The sequence below is a fragment of the Euprymna scolopes genome, chromosome 26, assembly GCF_053919585.1.
Source record: "Euprymna scolopes isolate OS-2025 chromosome 26, ASM5391958v1, whole genome shotgun sequence".
In the NCBI taxonomy this organism is placed as follows: Eukaryota; Metazoa; Mollusca; class Cephalopoda; order Sepiida; family Sepiolidae; genus Euprymna; species Euprymna scolopes.
Genome location: NC_136507.1, coordinates 1,212,638 through 1,239,252, shown reverse-complemented (window position 1 = coordinate 1,239,252; position 26,615 = coordinate 1,212,638). Strand labels below are relative to the sequence as shown.

At 34.5% G+C, this 26,615-nt stretch overlaps 1 protein-coding gene across 1 annotated transcript in view; it reads left to right on the top strand.

Moving 5' to 3' along the window:
* The first annotated feature begins 3,108 nt into the window (after positions 1 to 3,108).
* The window catches only part of LOC145247883 (TATA-binding protein-associated factor 172-like), a 303,920-nt gene continuing 280,413 nt past the window's right edge, over positions 3,109 to 26,615 (top strand). Inside the window, exons 1-6 of the mRNA XM_080109494.1 lie at positions 3,109 to 3,500; positions 18,605 to 18,735; positions 19,008 to 19,131; positions 19,389 to 19,496; positions 25,659 to 25,808; positions 26,007 to 26,179. Coding sequence (XP_079965620.1) covers positions 3,363 to 3,500; positions 18,605 to 18,735; positions 19,008 to 19,131; positions 19,389 to 19,496; positions 25,659 to 25,808; positions 26,007 to 26,179 — 824 coding nt within the window. The 5' untranslated portion in view covers positions 3,109 to 3,362. The remainder of the gene's footprint in view (positions 3,501 to 18,604; positions 18,736 to 19,007; positions 19,132 to 19,388; positions 19,497 to 25,658; positions 25,809 to 26,006; positions 26,180 to 26,615) is intronic.

Below are 26,615 nucleotides of genomic sequence, written 5' to 3'. Positions count from 1 at the left end.
ATGAATATTTCACACTCTTATATTTTTTATTGTCATCGAAATCCATGAAATCACCTAGGAGGAAGCTTCACATGCCTCCATGCAGTAATTTAGTCCAAAATATGTTATTCTACATTACACTCTAGAAAACCTATAATCAAACGTCCTCTCTTGCCCGAGAGCCAGGCCGCATCTGTCGCTATCCTGGTTCACTGGAGAATACTTGTGATGTACTTCTGACCGTGTTCGGCGCTCCAAGTTCACAGGACCATAGATGCAACCCAGCAGGGCTACATTCTTACTTGTCTAGTGGTGGACCCCTCAAGGGTGACCAGACTCTCACTGGTCACTGGAAAATATCTCTCTACTGCTCAGGGCATGCGAAATGTGCATGACCCTAAGTCCGTGTGGTAACATTGTCGATTTCGGCCATCACTCTGGCTTCGTGCTGGATACAGTCTATCTCTTTCATCATCTGGCGTCAGAGCATACCTGAAATAAACTGCATCTTCATTCAGGCCGGCAATCGAGAAAGAAAGAAAAACTCTGGTTCATTTTCGTAAAAACCAACAAAATAATTATTCATAAATCGTTCTACACTTGTTTAAAAGTCGAGTTCCTTGATCCGAGCTTCATGATGCAGGTTGTATAACTTAAGTTCCTCTAATTAATTTCCCAGCTAAGAACAAGAGCTTTTCAACTTAGCTCGTGGGAGTTTCGCCCCCCCCCCCCCTAGGCGGGGTGAGAGCGATGTGGACGCCTCGATGCTAGCCAGTAAAAGGGCCCTAATTCTAAAACAGATAATCATTTTTATCAAATCAGAAATTCCTCCCTCTACCTTTTTGGAGTTATTCTTTCTCTTTTCCATTATCTTATTCTTTTTCTTCTCTCGTGAACTCCTTTCTCTATCCTCTTATTTTATTCTTTTCATTTTCTCTTTTCTTGTGACCCTCTTCTTCCTCTTTCATGACCATATCTCTCCCTAGGATCAATTTATTTATCTGCCCAACTAACTTATCACTGGCTTGGTGGCCTGGTAGTTAAATACAACAGGTGGACCCAAATGACAACATCTCCCAGACACCAAAGCAGACCTTTTGAACCCAAGTCATTGTACCTGTATCACTCAATTAGTAGTTAAAATTCATTTTTACCAAATCCAACTAGAAAAACAATCTCTTGTTCCACGAATCCTATTATCAGATTTTATATTTTCTTTTCATTGAAAAAGATACTATTTCTTCTCTGGTGGACAGAAATCTCATAAACATCTGTTTTTCCGTGACCAAGTGTCAGCATGCCCCCCCCCCTGACCATACCTCATCCTCTCCCATCTTCATCTAGCTGTATAGGATATCTGGCACTGCCTGGGATCCCGTTACAAACCTACTGTGTTTTTTTTATAAAATTATTTTATATGAACTTCTTTCCAGAAAAAAAAAACATGAAGAAATGCAAAAAAAAAAACATAAATTGTCAAGTCTTATAAAATTTTTTGCAGTTAATGAAAAAAAAAAGAAAGAAATTTACGTGTAGAGTCATTAAAAAAAAAAAAAGAAAGAAATTTACGTGTAGAGTCATTAAAAAAAAAAAAAAGAAAGAAATTTACGTGCGGAGACATGTAAAAAGAAAAAACAAAAAAGCACACTATCAACTTACCCACAGTAGAATTTTCACAGCCCGCTGTTTCATCATTGTTGATAAGCGACGACATGGAAAAAATGGTTTTACCGAAGACATAAATTAAAATAACAGTTTTGATTATCAGTAATTATTGGGGTATTCTGAGACAAAACTTAACTAAGATCACTCCCAGACTTATACACTAAAGTTCTGTAAATTTTAAAGAAATCTGTTCAGCCGTTTAGGAGTCTATAAGGAACAAACTCACACACACACGCTCACACAAATTTGCATTTATATAATTGTAGAGATATTATTAAATATCTAAATAATAGATAAATTTAATTGTTTTAAAATGCAATAAAATGTACATAACAAAATAAATCAAGTATTTTTTAGTGCACTTTGAAAATTGTTAAATTTCAAATTAAATTTTGTACCTTTATTTTTAAAGTTTATAAAAACATTTTGTTTAACCATTTGCATGAAATATTTTTCTAACTTGTATCTCATTTTTTTTAGATTATATTTTATTTAATTTTTTTAGTTTAAATTAAGAAAAGATATATATAATTATTTTTTTACTATAATAATTAAATACCTACAGACACTAGTGTTTCATCCTTTCGGGACTCTTCAGTGCAGGGTGTCACGATTAATACCAATCGAATAATTTTAACCCTGCAACACGAGACATCTCTGGCTCGATTAGCGGAGACCTAATCCATTCGGCTACCATTAACCATGTGAAATAACGTTGAATTTAAACATTTTAATTTTAAATGCTCATTTAGGTCAGCCAGACAGTGATCTAATCGTTATACGATGATCTATGTATGAGAACTAAATTGACCGACTTTAATTCAACTGAAAGTGCTGCATAGATAGAGAATTATGTCGGTAGTGAGATACTTTCTGGAGTGGTAGAATGACCCAACCATTTGACAATGGATCTGATGTAGATCTTACATTTCAGATCAGGGATAAAGGTCAATCCTAGAAGTTTGTCGATGCAATGTGCTTCTTCAAGGTGAGAGCTATTCATTTCAGCTTGGACAAAGTGGGGATATGAGCATTGGTGGCGAAAAAATAGAAGTTTGAATTTGTGATGCATTGAGATTAACTATCCATTTTTATTCAGTTTACTACATGCTCCAGATCGGAGGAAAGAGAATCAGCAAAATCCTGATCTTTGTCAGTTGTTGAAGTGTTGCCATAAATGGTAAAATCGTCTGCATAGATGTCAATGAATGAATGAAGCACATCAGCTATTGATCTCCTCGAACAGAAACCATATTGCATGTCACTAAATAGATTATTTTAGTTTAGGTGGTTGACAATTTTTCTATTTATCACAAACTAAGATAATGTAAGATTGTACATCGAGAAACATGAATAAATTTAAGGATCTCAAAATTAATACTATAATTATTAGCAGGGTCCCTACAGCATAAAAGATGAAATACAAGGTAAAATTAAGTTCTAAGTTATACTCTTCTGGAGGTTGAAGGCTCAATCCTTGGTGTAGGCAATATTAAGAATACAATTGCAAATGACTTCTATTCAGTCATGGTTGATGGAGTGAGTTGCTCCAATGGAGTGAATAAGGTTTCGTGCAGATTCTTCAGTTTAACAAGGTCGGATGTTACATTAGTCAAAATGCTGTGCAAATAATACGATAGAACAGTAGTCCAAATAATACAAATAATACAAACTCATAGATTGTTTGATTTACCAATCTTGATTTTTCTTTGCAGAATATGACAGAAGAGTTATTGCCAAATGTTTTACCTTCCATATTTGATGGCCTTCAAGATATTGATGATGATGTAAGAGCCGTTGCTGCCACAGCTTTAGTTCCAGTTTGTGATGAACTCGTCAAGCTTCAACCAACTGAGGTCGTTAACATTTGTTTTAACATTATGACATTTTCATTCACCACATTGCGTTTAATTTATGAATAAGTATTGATTAAAAATGCAAATCAGACTTCTGCAACAAGTGCATTATGAAAGTTGTGCCTCAAGATTGTCTGGTCTACATGAAGTCTTCTTCATTGGCCATAACTATTCGTTATACCTGTAAAATAATGAAAGCTGAAGTTGTAAATAAAATAACATTCCAAATTTTTTGAGATAAGACGTTTTTCTCTCCCCTCTAAAATGTTTCAAATTAAAAAGAGAATTATATATAATTAATACATAATCATTTTTATTTTTTTTTAAAAAGATTTGTTTCTTTAAATAATTTTATTTTTTAATTTAATACATGACATAGAAAGAAAGAAGCTATTTAATGCTTCTTTTTTTATAAATATTAACAATTTATATCAGATTAGACATACTTTTGGATATACTTGTTTCAGTCTGCATTAAATATATTCATCTTTCTTGTATCAGTTTAATTGGCCACGCATCATCTATTCTGACTATATGGAAATGTCTGTCTACTTCGTCATTATTGACAATTACGCAGCAGGAAGTTCTTGGTTCCAGATCCAAGCCACACCAGGTAGATTCACAATCATGGGTCATTCATACTGACCAGATTCTCATAATCTCTCATCTACAAAAAAATTTAAGTGTGGAAAATCATGAAAGCTATTTAAATATGAGCTACAGACACCCTATTAAGAATAATTGACGTAGCCCTGGAATTTAATCAACAGGAAGAGTGGATACACCTGTTTGCAAGCGTAGGAATACTAATGAACATGAAAAGCGAGAACAGGTCTTCATTAGTGACAGTTATCAAAAACAATCTAAAAACATTTCTTTTGATTTTCTGCTGATAGAAATGCTCAACTAGATAAGTCACTTTTGTTCAACTCAGATAAAATTAATGAAAAACAATATTCCATTTTGTCTGCTGACAATCTTATCTATCGTTACTGCATTGAAATGAACACATTCCTATACCTTACAAAATTTTAATTTTCTCTAATTTCTTCAGACGATGCAAAGCTTACTTTGTTTTGATAACGACATCATTCAGTCACTGAAGTCTCTGTAAGCAACAGGTAGACCTGGGATAGAAGGGGAGTGAAATTTCCCTGCTACATAACACATTTCCCTTTTATTAGTAGCAAGGGTAAAGATTTTTTGATTTTTGATTTTTAGTCCTGTTTGACCCAAAGTTGTACAAAAAAGGAGCACCTCAGCATTCCATTGTGTCGCAATAATAAAAAAAATTAAGTTGTTACCTTAGTTATTCTTTGTGTACAGTATGCTGATGATATTTAGTTGCAAGATTACTGTTTTGGGAAAAATACTCAGTAGTTTCATTATTTGAGATTTATCAAACTTGAGTCATTTTACCTTCATGTAACGGAAATTTTATTGTTACGTTCAACGAATTTTATCCCGTTGCACGAGACTAAGAGTTCTAAAAGAAATTTAATAAAAAATAAAGAAACCAATGTAAACTGATATAAAATTTTATCAAAAAGAAAAATAGACAAGGAAAGAATGATAGAAAAGGAAATGTATAATTCGACTGGGCTGCCAAATCAGTCCCTCTGGCGGTTCTTAAGAATTCTTTTAACAATTATACTTTTACAAAAACATTTGGTGCAGTTGGAACACGTCAACACTTCTTAACCTTTTTTTGTGTTATTCAATGCAGAATTGAGATGCATAAATCATTAACAGTTTCCAATTGAGTTTATCTGACTTCTCACCACTAGAAATAAATCGTTACCAAAATTTATTTCTTTTACTTTGCTTTTTTTCACGGCATATCAACCCTTTCTTGGGTTATTTAACATCGAATTAATATTCATCCGGAAATAACGTATAGATACTATTTTATCAAATAAAATAGTAATTCCAACTGTTATCATAGGAACTTTGTTTTGGTTGTTTCTCGAATTTATAAGTTTATCTGATTTCAATTCTGTTCAGGATTTGTTTGGTAAGTTTAATAATTTCGATGGTTAATATTACTTTCTTCTTGTATTTCAAACGTCGCAACACTGCTCTGGTGTAATTCAAAGGTCGCAAAACTGCTCTGCTTCTTTCAGTTCGTTGCAACACCGCTCTGGTGCTTTCAAAGTCTAACACCACTCTGGTGTTTTTTAGTTCCAACACCGCTCTGGTGCTTTTAGTATCCTGCCAGTCTCTGGTGTTCTTTTTTTTTGTTTTTTCTTCCCTAGCTTCTGCTGGTTTCATTCTTTTTAAAATGGCACGCTCAATGTTTTAGCCAATCGAATCCCGCGTAACACGGCAAGAAGTAGTAGCACCAGATACACCGAGAGAGGGGGAGAAAAGAAGGGGAGAAAGAGAGAAGAAAATACACCAATTAGAGGGAGGAAAGGGAGGAAATGGAGAGAGTAGAAAGACACTAATAGCTGGGGAAAAAAGGAAGGGTAGATAAATAGAGAAAAAGGAAAATAAAATTTCTACACTCTCCTAATTAAAAAAGAGAAAAAGGAAACTCCAAACAATGTAATTAATACCAAACGAAATCAGGATATCTGTCTTTAACAGATCTTCATGCTCGAACAGGTTTTGACTGAGATTCGCTATGAATCTCATCTTCACCTACATTATCGCTAGAATTAAGAGATGGTACTTGGTATGAATGTGAAATAGTGAGCTCCAAGGGGTACATATGTTTGATAGAATGTTCCTAGAATCCATCTCCTTTCTTAACCTGTACAGAACGAACCATTCCATCGCTCCCATAGTTGAGCTTTACTACCCTTCCTAAGGACCACTAAGGTCTAGGTTTAGTAAAAAATTTTATTAATACAACATCATCCATCCTGATCTTATTTTCAAAATTGGATTGATACAAGTCTTTTGACAATTCCATTAAACTTAATAAGTACTCTTCGTACCATAACAATTTAAACTTTTCCAACAAGGAATCTCTACCCTTTAAACTTTCTATTAGATCATTGCGATTAGGAGGACTCGCAGCAAAGAGTTCTTCGAGATTCCAAAACACTGTATTTCCATTGAAGGGACAAATGAACGTACTAGGGGTGATCACTTCCAAACTGGAATCGTCAGAGCAACAATAGGTTAATGGTATTTTGTTTATGAATTTCACTAAGTCAGATAGTACCGTCAATAGTTGGAAACAATCCAACTTATTACGTCCTATGACCTTAAACAAACAATTTTTAACTGTCTTAATCAACCTTTCCCATACTGCTCCAAACCAAGCTGAATACATGGGAATAGTAAGGTGTTTTATGCTACAAGTATTGTTACTTCCCTTAAACTCATTAGACACAAACACCTTCAAGTTGCAACCGGTGACGAAGGACAAGGCGTTACCTGAGTGAACACCAAACTGATTAAAAAATCTTAAGAAAGCCAACACTACTGAATGGGTAGACATATCAGGTACTAATTCCAGATGGATTGTGAAGATTAAGATATACATTTTCTAAACTTCACTATTGTCTACAACCCACAAATGACCAGTAAAATCTATCCCCGTGCAGGAAAGGTCTAACAAGATTTACCCTATGTTTAAGTAAATTAGTTACCTTCGGATATCTAAAAGACAAGGCATTATACCTTTTACACAAGGCACAACTAGCCAGGACAGTTTTAATTGCCTGTCTAGCTTTGGGCATCCAAAACCGAGCAGTACACAATTTACTAAGAGTTGCAACAATACCCAAGTGTTTACAGTTAATATGGCAATCCATAATTATCAAATCCGTAATATGACATGATTTTGGTAACAAAATAGGGTATTTCACGTCAATAGAAAAGTAGTCAGAACTAGCGATTCGACCACGACACCGTATTAAACCCTTTTCATCTAAAAACAAATTGAATTTCGATACCAACTGAGGTATCTCTTCTACTTTGGTTTGTTGTAAGAAATTCCTCTCCTTACCGATAGTGTTTTGTAGCTCCTTTTTAAATACCGGACGATGCGGTATCCATGTGTACTTGTTAAAGTCCACTGGGGATATGTTGATCCTCTCTATTATACCTTTTTTTTCTTGTTTTAAGAACTCTTGGCAATAATCCGTGTACAATTCTCTATCTGATAACTTTTTCACAACCCTATCTAAAACAGCCAAGGACACGTGATAATTAGAAGGAACTAAGTTAAGTTTGTCCAAATTCCAAGGCATAATAACAGTTATTCGAGTATTTGATAGAAGAACGAAATATCTCGATTTTCGCCTTATCGTAATCGCTAGTCACTTCGTCGATTATACCTAAAAAGGTTCCAAGCTAAACATTTTATCAACGGTTTTTCAACTGCAGATTCGTCAAAGCAGTACAAAGGGTCGAAATATTCAGATTTCGTATCCATAACAAAGTAAACGTGTGTGATGTCGCAAAAAGAAAATTCTCCCACAATACGATTATAATTCAGCTCGGCCTGTTCCTGCACAGACCGAGAGGGTTTAAAGTTATTAATGTCCCCGAACAAGACTATTCCTTAAGACAACTCAAATGCAGATTTGTCTCTAAATTTGATTATCTGCATGGCTCCCATATATTTCGATATCAATACCAGATCATGCACAGGAAGAATGTTATCTCTGATATTCGAAAAATCTGTGGCTAACTTTTACATTGTGATCCTTTAAGTCAGCGATCACTTTACAGTCGTTCAATCTGAAAGGACAGATCCAGATGCTCGCCTATCAAAAAAGGCACAGATCTTGATTTATCCGGAAAATTGATGTATAGAACTATCTCCTTAAAGTTTTTTGTCTCATTACCTAGAAATGTCTTAACATTGAATTTATGATTTTTCAATGGGAGTAACTCATTAAAAAACTCATCTAACAATTTTCTACACAAGTAAGACTTTTCACTACCTGTATTTAATAGGCAATTAAATGTAACTTCTTTGCCATACAAATTTGCTGAAATGTTAACTACAGGTAACAGAGAAGAACCGTTAGTCGACCAGCTAGCGTTAGAAGAGACAATTGGTTTAATCGATCCAGGACACATAATACTAACATGCCCAGGCCCATTACATGACCAGCACAACTCGGATTTCTTCTCTTTTAGAGGACATACATTATCCATATGTAGATTACTAGTACATCTAGAACAAATTTTCAATTCTCTACATCTTTTTATCTTGTCGACATAGATCGGATATGATTTGCACATATAAACCCTGTGATTATTAAATCGACAAAAACAACAACCATATTTAATTTTAGATGCATTAACGTGAAAATTTTCCAAGGTAGAGGGCTGGTGCTACCAGATCAGGCTACCCTGTGGCTTCCTGAGACGAAATACACCTACATTGACGTTTTTTTTGTTTTCTGATCTTTTTTGTAAAACTTAATTATGTTCTGCAAAACCAAAAACAAAAACAACAGCCTATTTCCCCCCCCCCTTTTTATTTTATTTTTTCCTACCTTACTCCCGGTCCTGGATATGACCTTAAACTACATCCGATGGTGAGGTCCGGCTTACGGGCTTGGGGAGTGTGGAGCCACCTCTTAATTGCCATTGCTCCCAGGTCCACCCTGACCCGGAGTGGTAGTATCTGTTAGGGTCCCAACTATGGGTTAAATAGAAACAGATTTTAAAAAGGAAAAGAAACAACAAAAAAAGAAAGAAAAAGAAAACAAATATATTCTATTAAATTATCTATTTATTTATTTATTTTTTTTTTTTTTTGCCCTGTCGGTAGGGCATGAGAACAAACCGACTGCCCCCCTGCAGAGGGTAAAAATCCCTCAATGGGGCAACCAGTTAGCCGTGGGTTGCTACCCGTAAAGTCTTAGGACGTGATCCTGGTGATTGAGCGAACCTAAACCAGGATACATAGAAGTTTAGGCACCGCAACACATTACTTTGGCCCTTACTTCGATTAGACGGGCGGTCGGAGAGGCCCGATCCGACCAATCGGCCAGTCATGCCAAGCCCCACCATATATTGCCCATTCCAAAAACTCACTACTAATACAACACATCCCCCCTCTCCCACAAATAACCCTACTCCCTAATATATGATGGAAAGCGGTGGCTGAAGGTCAATCGATTAGGTGTGAATATCGATGACGAGGCTGTAAACCCCTCAGGATTGCTACAGATCCCATAGCAATATCAAGAGAGAACAGATAATCATTATGATACCACCAAAGTCGGTTATATCATCATTGCATCCCTGTAGAGGCTGGGCGAATGGGTTTCCCCCCAGGCTCTTCCCAAATAGGACTCCGAGGTGGGTGGGGAACAAAGATGACGAAAAAAGAAAACAAAATATATGGCTTATTCCTCCCAAAAACCACCCAACCACCCAAAGAGAACCCACTCTGATGTCTCTGACATCAGTAGCTCTGACGAAGAGACGATAAAACCAAGGAACTCAACATTCGTAGTAATAGAATCAATGGAGGAAACTCCTTTGAGCAAACTATCACCTTTTAAAATTGAAAAAAATCTTAAAACTCTAAAACCAAAGTCTATTAAAAAACAATTTAACGGCAGCCTACTAATAGAAACCCATAACAAAGAACAAACTAAAGAAATATTGAAACTAAAATTATTTGAAAACATCAAAGTCAAATGCTACAGACATCCAACCCTAAATACCTGCAAAGGAGTAGTGAAAAGCCACGAACTTGCACTTTGTCCCTTGGAGGAAATCAGGACAAACTTACAGAAACAGAATGTGTTAGATGTTCGCAGAGTTCAAATTAAAAAAAACAGTGAGAAAATCGATACCAATACATATATACTAACTTTTGATTCGCTCACCATACCCAAAGAAGTGAAAGTCGGATATATGAAAATAAATGTAGAAATTTATATTCCAAACCCCCTCCAATGCTTCAAGTGCCAGAAGTTTGGACACCATCAAGATCGGTGCACACGATTACCAGTGTGTGGAAGATGTGGAGAAAGTGGCCCACACATTGACTGCAGAAAAGATTTCAAGTGTGCCAACTGCCTGGGAAACCATGGCGCTGGCTCTAGATATTGCGAAATATGGAAAAGAGAAAAAGAAGTGACCAAACTAAAACATATAAAGAATATATCCTACCCAGAGGCCAGGAAAATCATCGAAACTAAAACATATGCAGATGCAACAAAAAAAACTAATCCAATCAACAATCAAAATGGTCATATACATGTAACGGATACAACTGACAAGAAAATTGATGTCCTAAGCAAACTAATAAAGGAAATGAAAGAACTATTAGAAGAAATGAGGAAAATGAATAGTGCAATGTCTGCAACCAATCCAAGGATAATATTAAGTAAAGACACTACTGAACCACAAAAAGAAACAAAACCACAAACCATTTCTACAAAAACAACTGAACAACCATCAAACACATCACAAGCCAGAAAAGAATCAAAAATCCCCCCCAGACAAACAAAAAAAAACAAACAAAAACAGGAAAAGAAAGATCCCGATCTATATCTCGAACAGGGACTCCGACAGAAAATAGATTTGAGGGATTGGAGACGATGGAAGTTGAACACAATTCCAAATGATGAACAAAATATTACAATGGAATATCAGAGGGATAAAAGCAAACCAAAATGAACTCACATTATTAATAACAAATATGAGTCCAGCACTTGTCTGTCTACAGGAGACCTTTCTGAAAGAAAATAATACCATCAACATAAAACACTACACATCTTACAACTACATAAATAAAGATACGGACAGAGCTTCTGGAGGCACATCAATACTTGTGAAGAATGAAGTCCCTCAAAGACAAATAAATATAAACACAAACTTGCAAGCAATTGCAGTTTCAGTGACTCTACATAGAACTATAACACTTTGCTCAATCTACATCCCTCCAAAAGATACAATCAACGAAACTGAGATAACTCAATTAATAAAACAACTCCCTAAACCCTTTTTTCTACTAGGAGATCTCAACAGTCACAATGTAATATGGGGAAGTAAAGAAACAAATAAAAAAGGAAAAGAAATAGAAAACATAATAAATAAAAATAATCTATGCCTCCTTAATAATCAAAACTACACCTATATGTACCCAGCAACAGGTACTTTCACCGCCATTGACCTTACCTTATGTGATCCTTCCATATATATGGACTATGACTGGAAAGTACACAATGACACCTGTGGGAGTGATCATTTCCCAATCATCCTGGAAAGTCTAAGTACTAGCACTGAACAAAAAACACCCAAATGGAACCTACATAAAGCGGATTGGGAAGACTTCCAGGAACAGTGCAAAAACCAATTAATTATCGAAAAGAATGATGAAGATGACCATTTGAACTACTTCATTAAAACACTCACAAACATAGCAAATAATACCATACCGAAAACAACCAAAACCAACAATCACAACAAACCTTGGTTCACAAAAGAATGCAGAAAAGCCATCAGAGCTCGACGAGCTGCCTTGAGAAAATTCGAAAAGTATCCAACAAGCGAAAATCTGGATTTCTTCAAAAACAACAGAGCAAAAGCCAGACGAATCATAAAGGAATCCAAAAGAACAACCTGGAGAAATTATATATCCAAAATTAATGTGAATACCAAGGGGAAAACAGTTTGGAACATGATGAGGAAAATAGAAGGAAAGTGTAGTAGTACACCAATATCCCACATCTCTAAAGGCAACAAAATATACACCGATCAAAAAGACATTTCCAATAACCTGGCAGATAATTTATCAAAAATTTCATCATGTGACAGACAAACAGAGAAATTCAAAAAGATTAGAGAAAAGGAAGAGAAAAAGAAAATTTTATTTAAATCACAAAATACTGAAAAATACAACCAACCTCTTACCTTGCCTGAATTAAAAGAATCGCTAACCAAATCCCATGACACAGCCACAGGGCCCGATGAAATTCCATATGAAATCCTCAAAAAACTTCCAGAAACCTCAATGAAATACCTACTTGAAATTTTCAATATTATATGGTCCAGTGGAAACGTACCCGAGACCTGGAAAGAGGCCACAATAATACCAATCCCCAAATCTGAAAACTCAAACATCCAATCCCAATCAAGTAACGTCTCAGATCCATTGAATTTCAGGCCAATAGCTCTAACAAGCTGCATTTGTAAGACCATGGAAAGGATTATAAACAAAAGACTAATCTGGTTCCTGGAAACAGAGAATCTTATTACAGAATTTCAAACAGGATTCAGGAAAAACCGAAGTTCAATAGACCACATAGTCAGACTTGAAACCTTCATCAGAGAAGCCTTTGTAAGGAAGAAACATTTAACAGCAGTGTTTTTTGACATGGAAAAAGCCTACAATACTGTGTGGAAGTACGGTGTTACAAGGGATCTGAAGGCGCTTGGACTAAAAGGCAGAATGCCAATTTTTATTGAAAATTTTTTAAAAAATAGACGGTTCAGAATAAAGGTTGGCACAGCTCTCTCGGACTTGAAAGAACAAGAGAATGGAGTACCTCAAGGGAGTATACTGTCAGTGACCCTGTTCAGTATCCGAATTAACAACATTGTAAAAAACCTTAACCCTGGGGTAGATTGCTCCCTATATGTGGATGACTTCCTAATATGCTGTAGATCTAGATATATATCTATAATAGAAAGGAAGCTTCAATTGTGCTTAAACAAAGTAATGAGATGGACGGAAGAGAATGGATTTAGATTCTCCAAAAGAAAAACGAAATGCATGCATTTCTGCAAACTAAAGAACATGCATAATGATCCTGTCCTAACCATGGAAGGAACGCCCATACCCGTTACTGACCAGTACAAATTCTTAGGGATTTTATTTGACAAAAAGTTAACATTCATCCCACACATAAACTATCTGAAAAAAAAATGTAACAAAGCTGTAAATCTTTTGAGAGTGGTAGCACATACCGATTGGGATGCAGACAGAGAAACACTCCTTAAATTTTACAGAGCACTAGTCCGCTCAAAGCTAGACTACGGTTGTTTCATATATGGATCAACCCGAACATCATATATAAAAAGCCTAGACCCTATTCACCATACTGGCCTAAGATTGGCCCTAGGAGCATACAGAACTTCCCCCGTGAACAGTCTATACACGGAAGCACACGAACCCCCACTAGATCTAAGGCGAGAAAAGTTAGCCCTTCAATATTTACTGAAACTGAAGTCTTGCCCAAACAACCCTGCATACCAATGTACCTTCTATCCTAAATATGAAGAACTCTTTAACATGAGAAGAAAAACTATCAAAACGTTCGGGCTCCGAATGAAGGAAAGCATTGAAGAATCGAAAATTCCAATCTCCAGCATTCACAACTTCATACTGCCTAAAACACCCCCATGGACCATGAAACAAGTTGAAATAAAACTCAACCTAAACAAAAAGTCCAAATCTACCACAAACCCTATTGAATACCACGACGAACTTCAACATTTAAAATTACAATATTCAGACTACACCTTTATCTACACAGACGGGTCTAAAAGCAACAATCACACTGGATGTGCAGCAACGTACCATAAAACCACAATGAAGAGAAATCTTCAAAATGAAGCATCTATATTCACTGCAGAGACTATAGCTATCGATCTAGCACTCAACATAATTTCAGAGGAAACCACCAAAAACTTCATCATTCTCACAGATTCTCTATCAGTCCTATTATCTATACAAAATCAAAAACAAGAAAATCCACTAACAACAAAATTAATAGAAAAAATCAATATCCTTTCAACTACTAAAAACATTATTCTTGTCTGGATCCCCAGCCATGTGGGGATCAAAGGCAATGACAGGGCAGATATAGCTGCAAAAAGATCTTCTCACCTTCCAACTGACAATTTTAAGATTCCGCATACTGATCTTAGACCCCAGATAAAAGCATACATACAGGAAAAATGGCAACTGCGGTGGAGTCAGCAAGAGGGCAATAAATTATACTCAATCAAACCTGAACTTAAGGAACGATGTCCGGACATCAAGAGATCACGCCGAGAAGATGTGATACTGACTCGGCTGCGCATAGGGCACACCAACTTTACTCATTCTTATATACTAAATGGAGAATCGGTGCCAGAGTGCATCCCATGCCAGGAGACACTCACAGTAAAACATATCCTAGTTGGGTGTGATGACCTTGCCCCAACTAGAAAATTATATTATACAGAAAGCAATATGGAAGACCTTTTTGAAAAGGTCAACTCAGCAAATATTCTAGCATACCTAAGGAAAGTAAATTTATATAAGAAAATTTAAGGAAATTTAAAGTCACCCAAATATACACATCCATGTATAAATACAACATTTAATTTCTTAGTTCAATTTTATAAAAAAAGGGAGGAAAGGCTGAAAAAGTCATTCCCCCCCCCCTCCCAATAAAAAAAGTAAAAAAAAAAAAAAAGGACTCCGGCATTAAATGACCACATAGGTTGATATGCCGTAAAACCAATCAATCAATCAATCAATCAAGGTAGAGGGCTTCTTATTTTAGGAAAAGATTTTCTTCCATAATTCACTACCTTACGATTTCTCGAGTCGTTCCTGCAAAACTCCAAGGTTCTAAGGATATCGGTGCTGTTGACCAAAATTTGTACAAGGGAGGGATAATTATTATCCAATTTATGAATCGACTCTGCTTTAAACGAGGCAGGGAGCTTGTTGAATATTATAAAGCTCAACAAGCGATTCCCTGGGGAACCATCCTCTAGGAAATCTATTTTAAAAGAATTTTTCAACTCGTGTACTTGAGTTTTCACATCATTCAAGTATTTATTCACTGCAGAACTGCAGTATAGACATTCCACGTCTAACCAGGAAGAGAAGATAGACTCTACTATACAGTTTTCATCTAGAAATTCTTTACATAGTAGATCTATAGCCACAGAATTATTCTCATCCGAAACAGAAAGATGCTTTATCAGTTGGAACACGTAACCCGATAAGTGTTTTTTTTTAATACCACCAGCTTCAACGCGTCATTATCCAAATTAGAAACACAATTCAAGAACTCCCTATGAAAGTTCAAGAAGATTCCAAGTCCTTATTGTGGAATTTAGGACATTCAATTTTTGGGGTCAAATTAATCCTTTTGTCCTTTTTTAAAGGTTTCACTCTTTTAAAATGGCGCGCTCAATATTTTAGCTAATCAAATCCCGCGTGACACAGCAAAAAGTAGTAGCACTAGATACACCAAGAGAGGGGGAGAAAGAGAGAAGAAAATACACCAATTAGAGGGGGGAAAGGAAGGGAATGGAGAGAATAGAAAGACACTAATAGCGGGGAAAAAAGGAAAGGGAGGTAAATAGAGAAAAAGGAAAATAAAATTTCTACACATTATTTGTTCTATCAATTTCACTCGTTAAACCTGCCTTAAACCTCAACCAGTTCACCTTAAATACTTTACATCTGCAACCATAGCTGAGACATAAAGGAGGCTACTTCTTTTCATAACTAGATTATACAGTGATAGACAATCAAAATCATGTGATCTCTTTTTCCCTAAATCTCACTACACTATGTAAGGCAAATGGTAGAACTCACTCAATTATATAAGGTTGTCCCAAAAGTTTGTAAACACTTGCGAAAAATTTAAGTTTTATGCAATTTTGTGCATTTGTATTGTTATACTGATTTTCATCTTTCTATTCCAGATGATAATTGATAAAATTGAGCTGCGAGTTCTGATTTGTTACTACTGGAAGTAAGATCTTTCAACCAGGAAAACCGCAGAAGAAATTTGTGCTGCCAAAGCTGAAGGAACAATTCCATATGCAGCGATCTCAAACTGGTAGAAGCATTTCTGTTCTGGCGACATGTGTCTTGAAGATAAGCTTTGTTCAGGACAAAAAATTGGATGATGAAGACTTGCAAACTGGGTTGAACATTGCGCCTTCATCAAGCACTCGAGAATTAGCTGATGAACTTGGGAGTTGTCAACTCAACAGTTCATCAACACTTGAAACAACTTAATTTTGTTCATGGGTTGAAATTTGCCATCAATTGCTCAGCAATCCATTTGACGAGCATTTTTTAAATATCACAATGACATTGGATAAATGAGTCTAGCTGGTCCACCACAATCGAAACAAGCAACGGGTTCAGAAATGGCAAGAGACATCCTCGGTTCCAAAACAAGATCAATTCGGCAAGAAAGTCATGTTGTACATTTGATGGAACTTTGAAGGAATCGTGCATTTTTAGTTACTTCTGAATGCTTGTGCCATCAGTGCCAAACTTTACTGTAAGCAACTGGAGCAGGTCTATGAAAAGTTGAAGCAAAAGTAACCGGCTCCGGTCAACCAAAAACACGCTTTAATACAGCAGAACAATGCCAAGCCACACACTGCCAGGAAGACAAGTTTGAAAAGCTGGACAGTGTTGAGGTTTTGCCACATTCAGCTAACAGTCCTCCCTCAGATTACAGCCTTTTCTGCTCAATGCAACACTTTCTAGAGGGCTGCAGATTCGACTCGTTTGATGAAGTTGAGAAACTGTGTTAAGAATTCTTTGATTCAGAAGGTGGCTGAATAGTACTTCGTCCAGATCTTATAGCTCACAGATCAGTGGCAGAAAGTTTTGGAAAATTATGGTCTTTGTTTTGAGCATTAAATATTTTCTTCTTTTTTTTTTTTTTTTTTTTTTTTTATTTGTTACTTGGCAAGTAAAATTTCAATTTTTTGCAAGTGTTCACAAATTTTTGGGACAATCTAATAGTAAGAAATATTTTTCACTATTCCACACTATCATGTTTTTATATTTTAGCAACTTCAGATGTGGTGCTCATTATAACTATTATTAAGCTGAGATATAACCATATATATATATATATATATATATATATATACCGCAAAATCAGAAATAGGACATACCGAACAACGGACATACTTACCAATACATACAGGTCTTCAATAACTGAACATCTCATTAAGAACCCATCATGTGCAGCGAACTTCAGCACAAACTTTTTTCAATGCTGAGTCGTGCTCACTCCACATTCCATCTAAAGATCTTGGAGACTATTCGCGTTTGGTTGAGGATGCTTTCACAACAAAACAGAGGGAATGTCTCTTAGGTTTGAGTGTGATTAACCTCTAGGATCTTGCTTTATTTTAATCACTTCCCTGTTTATTTTTTTATGTTACGCAATGTAACTTTATTTTAATAAAGTACATATTTTTGATTTTTCCTTTTTAAATCCCTTTATACAACTTTGATAAAGTAGGGACAAAACCAGTCAGCTGACTCTCCACTTTATTTTTCTTTCCTCTTCCCCTCTTTTTTTAAAAATGTGTTTTGCTTTAGTGATTGCAGTACAGAATACATATGACACTCCTACTTCTGCTTCTCTAACTGCATGACAACATTGTCTCTTATCATGTAACAACATGATCAACATTGTCTTATTTGTTTATCTGCTGTTGTTAAGCCTCATATTGCTACATTCATACAACCTTTTCTTCAACAGAGGAAGCGTTTTAATAGATAAGAACTCACCGCAAACTAGCACATCTTTTCTGGGAACATTCAAGAGTTACTAATAACATAAATGTTGCTGTGAACATGCTGTTGACAAATTTGGCTTTCACGTTGTCTTATCGCTTCAGGGTTGGGCACCTACCAAACCATTCAACAATTATTCAACAGACATTATTTAACTAGTTTTGAATGTTGATGGCTTTCCTCCCATTTTAGAACTTGTTCGTCTAAATAGGTCATATGGAAAGAAACCAGATGGAATTAGTGTTCCACTTTAAAGACGTTTTGATTCTTTCTCTATTAGTAATATTCTCTCTTCTGTTATTGTTAGGTGTGACTATGGATGAATACTGAGATCTGATGAATATATTTGTGTGTCCTCAAGGCTACAAGTCATGATAAGAGAAAATGTGTTAGAGCAAGTGTGTTTATTTCCTAAAATAGAAAACCTCTCTCACCACTTGAAAGCAACTTATAATATTTTATTAGCTTTAAAAATGTTTCTTTTATTAAGAGAAAATTAATGTTGTACATTAATTTTTAATGTAATGCTTCAGATATACGACTCAGCAATAACCATATTAAAAAAGAATAACACTGTATTTATACAATTGTTGTCAATTTAATGTTTCAGATACCCAGAATTATTGCAACTTTATGGGAGATTATGTTAGATTTAGACGATCTAACAGCATCAACAAATAGCATTATGGCCTTACTTTCAAAACTCCTATGTTATCCTCGACATGATGCTTCAACACAAAGGTATTAAAACTTGCTTTTTACATGTTATTTCAACTTTCATGTAGCCTCCACCATACCACCAAAAAGAAATGAATTACATTTCTTTTATTTGTTTCCAAGACAATCTTCTCAAAATTGTTACTATTTTTCAATATTATTATGGCATTTTCAGTTTCCAGAGAAATAGAATTATGTCAATTCTTTTAGACTGAATATATAAATCTTATTTGAATTTTTTTATGTATTTGTGAAAAAACAATTGTAATTTGATTTTTCCTGCTTTTTATTTTTAGCTCTGATTATTCTCTCACAGAACTAACACCGAGGCTCTGGCCATTTTTGCGGCATAATATTGCATCAGTGAGAAAAGCAGCCCTACAAACTCTGTTCTCCTTGTTAACCCTTGAAGATCCACAGGTTGAACATTCTTTTTTAACTTATACCAATTGTATAAAGATTGCTTTTCTGTTTAATTTTTAATTATGTAATTTATAACTTTTGTGTTTTTATTTTGAATATTAACTTCCATTAAAAATATGAAAAGTGATTAGTTTAGGATATTAAAACATTTGTAATTTTAATTGATTTAAGCAAATTTTCGTTGAACATTTAAAAATATAATTCTTTGAAAAGGTGTGATTTAAAATGTCTCATTTAAAACTTTAATATTTTAGAATCTACAATGTTCCTGGTTATCACCATTATTGTCTGATACATTACGACATATATTTCAACGGAGTTTATTGGAATGTCAGCCTGACCTTTTGGACATCTTAGAACAAGTAAGACTTTATAATATTGGGACTATTTGATGTATAGTAATATTTAAAAAAAAGAACATGCCATATGGTGTTTTGTTTTTGCTATCACTCTATTGATAATTCATCATTTGAAATAATGTGATAATGTTGTGATTAGGAGAGTTGTATTCTGAATGACTTAATACTGAATATTTTCTGATGTCACAAAAATTGTATGTGTATTGATTAATTGCTTCATAAAACTGTTCCATCTAATGTTGTGTGGAAGATCTGCAAAACTTGTGGCTTTTTGCAGCAATGCAAGTTGGAGAGAGGTCAAATCTGTTGCATTTAGCATTACTCATTAATTCTCTGTAGAAAATTGTCTTGACTAGGGACTCAGGGAATCACTGAATTCTGCAATTGGAAAATGGAATGATTTTATATAACAAAACAAAATGAACATGACATTTTTTGTTCCTGTTTTTTATAAAAGATAGAACTGAAGAATTATTTACACAGAAAGGAAGAGAAGTAAGAATTCAAACCATGAAAAGAAAGAAGATTCAACCACAGAAAGAAAGAATTCCACTCACCACATCAAGTTAATCATGACATCTCACTTCGACTTTTCATTCATACTAGTGGGGGGGGTACCCGGCGTTTCCCGGGTGTTTGGAGGTGTGTGTAGTTTTGGGTAAATCAAAACTCCGGGGGGAGGGGGTAAAATAAAAATAAGTTTTGGTAGGTAAGTATGAGGATTGAACCCGGACCCTTGAGGCTAAGTTGGAAATTAAAGTATGAAAAAAAAATGTGGGACATTAACCATTGGGCCATCGCGAAATACTAACGGAAACACGTTTGAATTTATTTAAGTATTAAAAACAGAATTGACACGTGGCTGCAATAAAAGTTAACTCTACTGCTTCTATTTGACCTCATTAATGAGGTCAAATAGAAGTCACGCAGTTAACTTTTGCTGCGGGGCAGCGTTTGGGTTTGTTTACCCAACTTTGACTGGTTTTTTCCCCAAGATGTTAGCTCCCCACCAGCTCCCCATTGTCCAGATTGAATAGCAATTGTCTGATATAAGAGGAGTTTGGCCCCACATTGATCAAAGCTGATTACTTCTGGGCGTTTCCCGACGTGATGCCGAGAACACATCCGATTGAATTTAGTTTCACTTTATTTATACTAAAAAGCAGGACAAACAGGCGAAATAGCGCGAATCTCATAAAAGTCGACGTAAATAAATCTAGAGGCGACCCGCATTCCCAAATCCTAGATATTATTATCTAGGGGATATATAGTTCTAACCGATCGTAACCCCCCCACCCCACCCCGGGAGCATCGGCGAAAAAAGCCTTTGCGAGACATACACGAAATGGTCACACACATTTTACCTTTTATATATATAGATGTCAGCTCAACAAGCTTGACTTCTGAACCCATTGTACTCTTTCTTCTGACAATTTGAGAGAAGGTTAATTGTCATTTCAACTTGGGATAAGAGAGTGAAATTTCCCTGGCAAGGGTAAAGATATTTTTACTTGTTTCTTTTTAGTCCTGTTTGACCCAAAGTTGTACAAAAAAGGAGCATCTCAGCATTCCATTGTGTCACAATAATAAAAAAGATATCAAGTTTGTTACCTTGGTTATTCTTTGTAAACAGTATGCTGATGATATTTAGTTGCAAGATTACTTTCTAGGAAAAAATAACACGGTAGTTTCATTATTTGAGATTTATGAAAATGAGTTATTTTACCATCATGATTTGTTCTATCGATTTCACTCGTTAAACCTACCTTTGGCTTCAATTATTTTTGCCACTGGTTTTGTAAATATATCAGCTATATTTTATTTTGATTCTGTGTAATTTATAATAATGGATTCCTTTTTTACTTCGTTTCTTGTAAAGCAATATTAAATATCCAGATATTTAGATCTTTGGTGAATTACTGGATTCTGTACTAAGACTATGCTTGCTAGGTTTTTGTAATTATTTACTGTGAAAGCTTTAGTTAAAACAGTCTTTAGAATGGCCTTTAGATATAACACCTCTTGTGGAGAATTTGAGAGTGTAACAAATTGGACTTCACAAGTAGAAAGTGCCACAATCCGCTGCTTTTTAGATCTCCATGAAATATTAGGCCCATCTTTTGATGATCTGAAACAATATCCAGTTATACTTTTTCAATCTTCATCATTTCCCCAATCTGAATCTGAAAACCCCCTCTAATTTTAGGGAATGTGTACATTTTCTAAATATTAAAGATTGTTCTATAGTCGCTTTTAGATAATGAAGGAAATGTTTAAATCTTTAATTGTTGGTCTTAATAATTTTTGTGATATCAAGTCTTGAAACCATCATTAAACATATGAGACTTCCTATTATTTCTCAATATGGTTTATCGTCAATTATTTTTGATTCTGGGTCTGTACTTTTTATTTATATCGTTTTCCACCAGTGTAGTGTGTTCCTTGCAGTCTTGCATTCCATACTTTAATAGAATTTTTTCAATGTACTGCAATTGATTCACCTTAATAATTTGTTTTTTTTTTTCATAATTGTATTGTATGCTGAAAAACGATTGTATTTGACCAAGATTAGCCGTTTTGAATTTTTTATTTAATCTGTTTTTAACATCCATTAGCATTGTTACAATTTGATGCGATTAAAATGTCATTGACCCATAAGACTAAAATCAGTAATTTATTGCTTAGAGTTTGGGGTGTACAAATAGGGGTTTACTGGGCATTGTTGTAATTGTTGTTCAATCAAATAATTATGAAATATTTGATTCCAACTTTTTCCACTTTTAAATCAGACAGTGATTTGTTAAACTTCCACACTAAATTTTTATTTTTTTATTTTGAATCCCTTTAGAGAGATAATATCAATTTTAGTCTTTCAGGGCATAATAATAATTTAATAAGCATTTTTTTACATCCATTTTATCATTGTTATACTGTGATGCAATTGGCAATAAAATTCTGATTGTTGTTAAATTTATGGTTGGTGAAAATAGCCATAAATTTGATAAAATCCTTTCGCAACAAATCTTGCCTGATATTGTTCAATGCCTGACACTGTAGTCTTTTATGTAAAAACCCATCAGGAAGAAATTACATTTTTATCCTTTAGTGAAAGCACTACTGAATAGTTTTTATTTTTTGTTTATGCATCAATTTGATTTTTCATAGCTGCTTTCTACTTTTGGCAATTTTCTGCATTGCTTCAATAAAGTTTTTTGACGTATTGTTTATGGAATAGCAATAGTTGATTTATAATTTTGGAAATTGTCAACCACTAAAAAATTAGATCTTCTATTTATTTTTGGGTACCGTTCTGATATATTTTCGACTATAACAGCAGCATCATTGTTGTGATCATTATTAATATTTTTGTCTGTGTCAGTATTGACTTTGTTGTTTATCATTTGATGCATGAATATGAAGAAATACTGATTTGTCCTCTTCATATAATGGATTTTCGTTTTTGAAATTAAACATATCTGAATTTTACACAGCAAATTCTTTCCATTGTATATTTTTCTGGAAAAAAATACTAAATAAGCTAGGTTTTCTTTGTGGTAGCCAAGGAGTGTACCTCAGTCATTTTTGATATTTGATATTGCATTTTCACCCTAAACTAGGTACAGAGCTACTTAGTCGTGAGGGGCTGTGCAGTGAGATGTCCGTTTACAATTCACTGGAATATATGCATGTCAGTACATAAATTAAAGTACATTACATAAATTAAAGTTAGGGAACCAGAGGCCTAACAAGGAATTCCAAAGTGCAGCCGTCCGAGGGAAAAAGCTATTTAAGTAGAAGGCTTTACGGTATCTAGGAGTCCCTTCATTATAGGGGTGGGATTTTGCTGCTTGTCGGGTTTGTCAAGAGTATTGTCATTGAGGGAGAACCTCAAAGCACTTGCTATTAAAATACTTGTAGAATAGTCACAAGGATACCACGTTTCAATGATGAAACTGAGGTTGGAGTTTAGTTGATAGTTCAGGACCTATTAGGTTAGTGACTCTTTTTTAACCCTGTCTAGAAGCGAGAGACTAGTGGCAGATGCACCAGCCCAGATGTGGCAACAGTACTTCATGAATGGATAAACCATGGCCTTGTACAGATACAGGATACTCTCAAGTATAAGTAGCCTTTAGGCGTGGTAGAGAGAGCTCACCTTCCATGCAGCAGCTTTGGTAATTGCCGCAATATATTTATTCCAGTTCATGTTGTCTGTGAATGTTAACCCTATGGAGCTTGAGGGAAATATTTTCAGTCAGTTTATCATTAGCTATGGCAATCAGTGGTTGAGAAGATTTCTTGTAATTATTAAAGGAAGTAAGCTTAGTCTTGGCAGCATTTAACATTACCAACCAGTTATGGCTCTATTCCACTGCAGGCTAGAGGTGTTCCTCTAGAGTTTTAGCAATTTCCTTAGATATTTGGTCATTAGTTTTACCCTTGTGTCTGTTATAGAGTGTAGTCTCATCAGTAAATATCCCTATCTCAGAGATAATTCTATGAGAGAGGTCATTTATGAATATCTGGAATAATAAAGGTCTAAGGATTGATCTCTGCCACACCTGCATCTATATTATGTTTTGATGTACAACCATCAAGGTCAACCTGGATTTTTCTCTAAGAAGCAGTTAATCATGTTAAGCAATATCACATGATTTGATTTTCATGAGAAGACCATTGTGCCAAATTCTGTCAAATGCCTTAGATATGTCAGGGGCTACTGACCTAGCTTCTCCTTATCTATACATGCAAAGCTCAAATTTGTTTTTTTTTACTGCAGAAAGCATCATATGGGATTTTGGATAGTCTTTTGTTAAAAGACTAGTTACATATATATGCAGTGATCCTTAACGGATATATCCATAGGCTTTTTTGGAATTTTTATTTAAGTAGACATCTTGCCATTTCAAAAAGTTTTTGTCATGCTCTTTTAGCAGTTTCATTTTGGTAAGGTGAATGAGGGCTGATTTCTCATGTTTGATACGATGGTTAATTAATAAAAAGTCAAAGTCTCTATTAATAAATTCTGTTTCATTATCAGAACGGATACACTTTACTGCACCGTGAGAGTCTATGTTTAATCAATTTGCCAGTGTTTGAGTTCTTATAATGTAATCGTCTCAGCTTCCATACGTTTTAGAGACATCACTTTCGTATATAAAGAGATAATTTTGTGTGTTCCTTTTGATAAATAATGCTCTCTTAATATGTTCAATGTTTTGTAATCATCATCCAAAGCTTCTCGCATTATCAGAGAGAGACTTCTGTAATCTAGGTACTGTATTAATTTCACAAAAACAATTGTATTCTTTTGAATAAATCCAAGGTTATTTAGATTTTCTCGTTATGTCTGAATGACTTTGTATAATTTTTGAATTTGTAAATAAGCCAAAAATTTCACTTGCCACAATTCAAATTTCGATTCTGATCCATCAAAATAAAGTCTTCTGTCGAGTTCATAATCTTTTTTAATTTAAAGCTGTATTTAATTTTAGAAGAGTTTCTGATTGGTAGCTAACCTGTATAAGTCCAGAAATGAAAAATAGTTTTCTGTATACATAGATGTTTGCAAACAAAAAGCAAAGATCTTTCTTGTGTGGACACAAAAAATTATATTCTAACAGATCCAGTATTTTTATGAAGCGATTTCGGTTTCTTGGTTGGTTACTAACAGAATGTGGTTCCATTTCATGTGTTAGTTCCTATTGCCAAAATCTAAGAATAGAATTTTTCAACTTACTTCAGTCATACCTCATTATTATATCTAAAATATTGCAACAAACACAATTGCATAAAACCATTCAAAACAATTTGTATTGTTGAATATAAACGGTTGTGACGGTGTTATTAGCCCCCCCCCCTCTCCATGTTTAATTTGAAAAATCCTATTTCTTAACACTGAAAATTTAATGTTTTAATGTTAAATGGGTTTGTTATTTATTACCACCAAAGTTGTACTGTACTTCATACTACAATCCTATACTTCCTCACTTTCTCTTGATTTTATTACTGAATTAAAAAAAAAACCTCTTTTACTAATTTTAATTAAATATTATATTTTATTAAATATTTTGTAATATTTGATTTATTTATTTGATGCTTTTTTTTTAATAACATATATAATCATTGTTTTCTCTGTTTTGGTATGTCTGGTATGTCTAAAAGGTATGGAGTGAAATATTGAGACAAGTCCCAGCAGAACTGATAGTTGAAGCATCAATACCTTGGTTAGGAGTCTGGTTCTGTCTTCTAATGCAACCAGCAAATGTTTCATTTGACCAAAATTATTTTTTGGAAGCAAAGCACCGTGGACGAGTAAGTTTGTAAAAAAAGAAAAAATTTTTCATCAAATTAATAAAATTGATTTCCTCTTAAATTGGAATGTTTTGATTTCTTTGAATTTAAAATTTGAAGCTTCATATGAAATATTTTAAATGAAATCCTTTAAAATGGAAACATGATGGCTGCAGTGAAACTATATGTGAATGTCTGTTTTTTAATCTTACTATTTAGGATCATCAGAGTGTTAAGAACGTTTATCGGCACACATCAGATTTATTTCAGAAATCTTGTGGCAATGATATTTGTACAAAGCAACAAAAAGACTACATTGGTGGTCTTGAGGGTTACAGTGGTCAAGCGGATCAGGATGTTTGTGTGACTCGAGCAAGAATGAAAGGTGCAAAGTAAGTCCTTTGAATGAAAAACAGGTTTATTCCAAGTATTTATATTTTGTTGTTTAGAATTATAATTTATCATCTAACAAGGTAGTAATGATACTTTTTCTTTTGAAATGGACAGGTGTAAATACAGTTTTGATCACAATCACCTTAAAAAAATTTTTTAATAATTTACATTTTTCCAGAAAAAAGAATTGGAATAGTGGATTTGATCACTTAATATAGTTGGCTAATTGAACAACTGCCGAGACGATTGAACAGCCATGAAAGCAAGAAAACTGAGGAAAAGGTGGAAAACATTGAATATTCAATAAAGATCATTTGTTGATGTACTACAACAAAGTAAAAACATATCTACATAGATTTTACAACAGACTTAACAATATGTGATCCTAATCTATTCTTTGTAGAAAGTCCGCAACACATTTGGACGAATACTTAA